The 7,869-nt window shown below is 39.3% G+C and overlaps 1 protein-coding gene across 1 annotated transcript; it reads right to left on the bottom strand.

Annotated features, from left to right (window-relative positions):
* Window positions 1–6,007: 6,007 nt before the first annotated feature.
* LOC101068509 (trace amine-associated receptor 1-like) lies at window positions 6,008–7,117 on the bottom strand. Its single transcript, XM_029849682.1, is given in 1 exon segment — window positions 6,008–7,117. A coding segment is annotated over 1 exon segment (627 nt). The 5' UTR covers window positions 7,041–7,117; the 3' UTR covers window positions 6,008–6,413.
* Window positions 7,118–7,869: the final 752 nt, after the last annotated feature.

Genomic DNA, 7,869 nt, shown 5'->3' with positions numbered 1-7,869 from the left:
TCTCCTCTCCTCTCCTCTCCTCTTCCCTCTCCTCTCCCCTCCCTCTCTTCTCCTCTCCCTTTCCCCCTCCTTCTCCTCTCCTCTTCCCTCTCCCTCTTCTTCTTCCTCTCCTCTCTCTCTACCCAGCCGGCCATCAGCAGGAGGGTCCCCCTACATGAGCCTGGTCCTTCTCAAGGTTTCTTCCTGTTAAAGGGGAGTTTTTCCTTGCCACTGTTGCTTGTCTGGGTTAGGCCCTGGGATTCTGGAAAGCACCTTGAAACAATTTTGATTGTAAAAGTCGCTATAAAAATAAAGATTGATTGATGGATGGATGGATGGATGGATATGTAATCCAATGAAATTAGCAGAGGCTTAGCAGTGCAGTGATATGCACTGTAGCCTCACAGCAAGAAGCCTCTGGATTTGAAGTTGTGGTAGCCAAGAGCTATTCTGTGCAGAATTTGCATGTTTTTCCCATACTTGTGGGTTCTTACTTTTTACTCCTACTTCCTCCCACAGTCTAAAGAGAACTGGGTATTCTTAATAAACCCAAGGTGTAAAATGCCAAATTGCTGGTGTTAATTGATACCAATTCAATATATCTGTTAGGAGTCAGCACATTTTTTCCTGTTCTTTCCCTGTTCCCTGACCTGCAGGTCTGAGCCACTGACAGACCCACGTGCAGCTCATTTGGGTTGATTGGATCTGCAGCTTTAAAGAGCAGCTCGGTCCTCTTCTTCTCTTCCCTTAGTGATGAAGACATTATGAGCTTCTTCACTAATAAAGTTCATAGCTATCAGAGAAGAGGCTAATCAGGCCATCCCAACAGCTGCTGGACCATCACCAGATGTGCCGTCTGTGGGAACATACAGGGTCTCCAATGAGCCCTTAAACTTCTTTACCCCTATATATTTTTCTGAGGCGTCTTTGCTAATTCAGAAAATCAAATCCACCATAGGTCTTTTAGATCCCATCCCAACACACCTGTTGAAGGATGTTTTACCATTGATAGGCAGTTCTATCCTAGACCAGATCAATTGTTCTTTAGTGACAGGTTATATACTCCGGTCCTACAAGGTGGCAGTGATTAAACCGTTGCTTAAAAAAATAAATCACTGGATCCTGGTGTGATAGCAAATTATAGGCCGATATCCAACCTTCCTTTTATCGCTAAAATTCTTGAGAAGGTGGTGGTGACTCAGTTACTGGAGCACTAGCAGAGAGACAGTCTGTTTGAGATGTTTCAGTCAGGCTTAAGAGCTCATCACAGCACTTATTAAAGTTACTAATGATCTTCTTATAGCTTCAGATCATGGACTGGTCTCTATGCTGGTTCTGCTGGACCTCAGTGCTGCTTTTGATACAGTTGATCACAGCATCCTGTTACAGAGACTGGAACATGTGATTGGGATTAAAGGGACAGCACTAGACTGGTTTAGATCAGATTTATCTGATAGATACCAGTTTGCTCATGTCCATGGTGTTCCCTCCTCATACAGTAGGGTTAGCCATGGAGTTCCACAAGGTTCTGTACTTGGACCAATCCTTTTCACCTTGTACAGGCTTCCCTTAGGGAACATTATTCGGCAGCATGGGATAAATTTTCATTATTATGCTGATGACACTCAGCTTTATTTATCCATGAAACCAGAGGAGACAGAGAAGTTAGTGAAGCTCCAGACCTGTCTTAAAGACATAAAGTCCTGTATGTCTTCAAATTTCCTCCTCCTTAACCCAGGAAAAACTGAGGTCATGGTGTTTGGTCCTGAACCTCTCAGAGATAGATTAGATCATATGATCACTCTAGATGGTATCTCAATAACATCTAGTCTCTCTGTGAGGAATCTTGGAGTAACTTTTGATCAAAATCTCTCCTTCAACTCACACATTAAATTAGTCTCTTGAAGTGCCTTTTTTCACCTGAGGAACATCACAAAGATTAGGAAGCTACTGACGCGGCATGATGCTGAAAAGTTAATTCATGCTTTTGTTACTTCTAGGCTGGAATATTGTAATTCTTTATTATCAGGATGTCCAAACAACTCTTTAAGAAGCCTCCAGTTGATCCAAAATGCTGCAGCCAGAGTTCTGACAGGTATTGACAAAAGAGATCACATAACTCCTGTAATGGCATCGCTTCATTGGCTGCCTGTTAAATTTAGAATAATTTTTAAAACCCTTCTTTTGACCTACAAGGTCCTCAGAGGCCTAGCTCCATCCTACCTGCTCCGCTCTCAGAATGCTGGTCTACTTGTGGTTCCCAGAGTTTCTAGGAGTAGAATGGGGGGCCGAGCATTTAGCTACCAGGCCCCCCTGCTATGGAACCAGCTCCCTGTCCAGGTACGGGAGGGCTGACTCCATCGCTACTTTAAGATCAGACTTAAAACCTACCTCTTTGAAAAAGCTTATTGTTACTAATTCTGTAGTTCCAGTTACTATCATAGATAGACAAATGATCATACTTAGGGGGTCATCTAATCATTAGGTCACATCTTAGCTATGCTGTTATAGGCCAAGGCTGCCGGAGTCCGGAAACATGATCACCTGACAGGCCTCTGTCACCCCACTGGGTCATGGTTTCCTCTCCTCTCCTCTCCTCCTCCTCATCAAGCAGACTAGTTATGCTGATCCTGTGTAGTTTTTCTGCTTCTCCCCCTATTCATTTACAGGTATCGCCGCCTTCGGAGCTGCATGATGACCTCCAGCCCCGCTGACCCGTTGTATAGTTATTTTTGTGTGTGTTTCTGTGCTTTGTGCCTCTCCTCTCCTCTCCTCTCCTCTCCTCTCCTCTCCTCTCCTCTCCTCTCCTCTCCTCTCCTCTCTCTTTACCCAGCTGGCCATCAGCAGGAGGGTCCCCCTACATGAGGCCCTGGGATTCTGGAAAGCGCCTTGAAACAATTTTGATTGTATAAGACGCTATATAAATAAAGATTGATTTGATTTGATTTGAACAAGTGCAGAGCGACACGTCCAAACTGTCTCGAATTTTTCAGAAGAGATTTTTATGGAAAAGACACAAGGTTATTCTGAATTTCAAGCTAAGCGGAAAGACCAAAAGTCCTATGAGCAGGTCAGCCAAAGCCAGAGAAAAAATCAGGCCGTTAGTGGGGACGTAAAGTAAAGGATTGAGATGATCACAAAAACATTTCCACACATAGCAACCGATAATAAACCAAGGAAAACATACAATAGTACGTATATGATGGAAGGATTACTTGTAAATATGTGAGTTGCATTATTTGAGTCATAGCAAGGATGCATATCAGGCATAGTGAAAGTACCATTGACTGTCAAGTTTGGTTCAATACAGCTTGATTTTTGCAAAAACATCTATCACATAAACAACATGTGAAGGATATTTGGTCCAGTATGTACAAATATTAGCAGTGTTATAATTCTCTTTTACCTGGCACTAATGTACCCTCATGAAGTGCAAAGAACATGGCAGGCTGGCAGGGTTTTAATAATGTGTCATTTGGTCGCCAAAATTACCTGGAGCTTTGGTAGGCCAATCAGAGTGTGTGTGTGTGTGTGTGTGTGTGTGTCTGTGTGTGCGTGCATGCATGCGTGTGCGTGCGCCTGCCTGCGCCAAAGAGGTTATGTGACAGTTTGTATGTCTTCCAGAAAAAATAACTGAAAAGAAAGAAGGAAGGCTTCAGAAAAGTTACTTAAATTTGATATCTCCTAAGGGTCAAAGCCAAAAGGAAATGATTGCCAAAATTAGTGTACAACTACGCAGAAGCTTTATTTTCTAATACTACATCCAATTTAATTTGCAGTAAATTAAAATATGTTTTGATCCTCATTCACAGCCAAAGTTGAGGAAGCGGGAATTTGTGTCTGATGACTGTGGTTAAGCTACACACTTCGTACACAACCTGAACAAAGACACACAGTAAGGATGTACTAACCAAAGTCCTGTTTGTGCTCTGCCAGATGCCATCAAATGTCCTAAGGAAAACACACTGTACAAACATGTGGTGGATAAAAGTGGCTGCTGATGTAACCATCAATAGCAAATGCACCAATGTGGTTTGCTGAGGGATTTAGTTTGGACTGTATTTATTCATACAATTGTGTCTTTGTGTGTGTGTGTGTGTGTGTGTGTGTGTGTGCATCCATTAATACCTCCACCAAGGTGATGTGACCTTTGATCTTCTAAGGTCAATGCCGAAGGGAAATGACTGCCACAATTAGTGTGCTTAAGGATTTACAATAAAAGAACAGATCACTATGTAGAACAAGATAAAGGTTTTAGGATAGGTTTTAGGGTAATTTTGTAGAGTAACAAACAAATTCTTTAGTCGTCATTTCAGTTTCCAGTGAGACCTTGAGGCTCATATTCTCTCTAATTTCTAATTCAATGTAAGGGTGTTCTTTTTCGATAGTCTTGGCTCACAGAAATACAGATTAACAAACTTTCAAATGTTTTCTCATTTGGTGGGTCAACTACAGACATACCCCTTCTATTTCAAAAACCTTTTCAAATTCAGATATGTATAGGTGGATTTCCTCCAGAAAAGCCTTTCGTACACTTCGGACTCAACCTACACAGAGAGACACAGTAAGGATGTGCTAAACAATGTCCTGTTTGTGCTTTGCCAGATGCCTTCAAATGTCCTAAAGAAAACACACTGTACAAACATGTGGTGGATAAAAGTGGCTGCTGATGTAACCATCAATAGCAAATGCACCCATGTGGTTTGCTGAGGGATTTATTTTTGACTGTATTTATTCATACAACAGCGGTGTCTTTCTGTTTCTCTCTCTGTGTTTGAACAATAATTAACGGAATAATTATGAAGTTTATACAGAACCTGTGTCACAGGTTTTGCTTCAGTTGGATATTGTTCTTTTGTCATAATAGCTCTCATCAAGTTAAGTACCTGGTTTCGGTACTTCACTTATCTATTTAAAATTATATTCTATCGATTCCTCTATTATAGTTTGAGCCACTCTCGTCTGAAAATGTCAAAAGAAGCTCAATCTGGTAATCTGATATATGGTAAGATCTATTGTCTTACATTGTTTTACGTTGTTCATAGCCAATGTTGGCTATTAATGGTTCTCTTTTATACTTTACAGCTATGGAAAGTTCAAAGGTTCAAATCTCACACTCATTTCCTCATTGAATTAAAACCACGACACAATACTCTCGCTCATACTTGATCCAGCCGTATGCTGGGATCTCACATATCTCTAGCATCACTTTTCAACAGGGGTGAACTTCAATTGCTATAACTGCCGCTCATTAACACATAACTGGAGATAGTGCTGAGATGGCTGTCATGGAGACGCCACCCTAACTTTTAGTTTTGAGCTAATTCCGCTTTAGGATTCGACAACCTTCCAGTTAAATTTCAGAACCACAACACCCATTTGTCAAATTACCTCTGTCAATTGTCTTTCTCAGTGAAATAATAATGTAGTTATTAAGTTGTTAGTTTCTATCTATCTACTTTTGCTAATTCAGGCCTCTACCAAATCACATCACGAGCTAATTACCAGGTCAAAGAAAGACGGTGAGGATGGAGAATCTGCAGTATCAAATTTGCCATGGTAACATGAAATCTGCTTTATGACGGCTTATGACGGCTGATGTAGTGTTCGCTGACTGTGAAGAATGTAGCAAGGACTGATTAGAACTCGTTGTGAAATGGCCTTTATAACTGCACTGAAATTTTTGCTTAATTTTTAATAGAGACCATTAAAAAAGTGATATGATGTAGGGCTGTGACACGTAGTTGCAGTTGTGTGTATTCACGACTGTTAAACTGTCTTTGTCTCGGTGTGTTTGTTTTGTGTGTCCAGGTGTATCTTTGTCTGACACAAAGGCTTAATTACAAATGTTTAATCCTTAGAATTTTACAGGTGGCTGTCTTTATTCTTTTCAAAACTTGAAAGAAAAACATTTTTATTTGCAAAATGTGTTTTATTGTAAATTATTCAAATTTTAATGCGAGATTATGGAGAAAGACATCTTGATCTTGATCTACTGAATCAGGACAAGATTGCTGCTTCAGGATGAACTACGGACATTATTGTAAATAATAAACTGGAATTGTAAATAAACACATTTCTGGAAGTGCAAGAACATTTTGTGGTAGTAAATCCTCAACAAATTCATAACTACAATGATAAAAACTGGAATTTAGTCAGCTAATCTTTAAATAACAACAACATAATAATAATAATAATATGTGTTATCAGTATTTCAGAAGTTACATTCATGCTGATAAAGTTTTACTCACAAAGGTGTTTACTAGATAAATAACTTTTACTGAATGTGCACAAGGGCACAGCGACTTTGCTACTGAAGCTTCAGGGGACCATATAGATACAAGCTTTTTCAAAGTCACAGGAGTTTGGTATTTGAAAAATCTTCATTAAATATTTTTCCAGAATGATTGTTCTAAATGCAGACCTGAAACCAGCTATAAAAGAAAAGCATAAATAAAAGGATTAAGTGTTGAATTTGACAGTGCAAGCCAATTAAAGGCTTCAATTACAGAAATTGGAGTAATTTCATGAATTAATGGCTGGAAAATAATACAAAGGAAATATGGAGTCCAACACAGGAGGAACACTCCCACAACTATAGCTAGAGTTTTGGTAGCCTTTTTCTCCATTTTGCTGACATTTGCTCCAGATTTTGTGTTTTGAATTTGTTTGGCTTGTTTCTGAGCAGCAAAGAAAATCCTCAGATAGATATGAAGCATTACGATGACCGGGATGTAAAAAGCAAATATACAGGAAAGTGTATTTGATATTAAAGCATCCAATAAACAACTTTCTTCACATTTCCATCAACACGCCCCCTACATACACAATACAATTCCAGTTAGTGCAGCAACCCCCCAGCTCACCAGGATCATAACCCCAATAATACAATTATTTATTTTACTCTTGTAAGCAAGAGGATGACAGACAGCATAGTATCTGTCAATTGAGATGCAGCATAAGTTCAAAATAGATGCTGTGCTAAGTATAACGTCAAAGACTTCTCTTAATTTACAAGCCAAATCTTCATGGTACCAGCAGGAGGTTACAGTGAACGCCATGCTGAAAGGAAAAACTAACACTCCTACGAGCAGGTCGGCCACAGCCAGAGACAGGATCAGGTAGTTAGTGGGGACGTGGAGCTGTTTGAAGTAAATGATTGAGATTATTACCAGAGCATTTCCACACACTGTCACAACAGACAATGAACCAAGAAAATATATAATATTACACATTTCAATGAAGGAATATGTGTAAATGTGTAAGTTACATCATGTGATATATAGCAGGGATGAATTTCATTAACAGTGGAGGTGTCGTTGACCATCAGCATTGGTTCACTTTTCTTTGACTCCTGCAAGGACAGTTAATGAAGCTAAACAAGTTTTACAAGAAAACCTTTAAAAATATATATCAACTTGAATATGAACAATATTGTCATCAATACAATTCAGTAAAACAAAAGCAGCTAGATTTTTTTTTCTTAAAGTTTCTTTTGAGAAGAGAAGAAATGTTTTAAGTTTAAAGGCTTTAAAGCTTGTTAACAAAACCCCAACATAATAAAACAACTTCAGTTGGGACAGAAACTCATGAAACACAATAATTTAGAAGTTGCTTACCATATTCCAGTGCTGATCTCTCTCTCTCTCTGATCTGTCCATTTTATTACTGCTTTAGACCTGATATTTAAATAGTCAGCCTCATAGCATAAAAATACAGGCCCACATCAGTCATGCATTCCAAACTGCATGGATATGCAAATCCCTTTTGGGGGGAGGGGACTTAAAGCTTTTCTTTTTAGAATGTCAAGGAAATTCTTGAAATTTAAAGCTTTAATATTTAAAACCTCACTTGGTAAACCTAAGATACTTAATATTGCACATCTCCTCT

The sequence above is a fragment of the Takifugu rubripes genome, chromosome 16 (assembly GCF_901000725.2).
Source record: "Takifugu rubripes chromosome 16, fTakRub1.2, whole genome shotgun sequence".
Taxonomy (NCBI): domain Eukaryota; kingdom Metazoa; phylum Chordata; class Actinopteri; order Tetraodontiformes; family Tetraodontidae; genus Takifugu; species Takifugu rubripes.
This window is presented reverse-complemented; position numbering and strand designations above follow the sequence as displayed.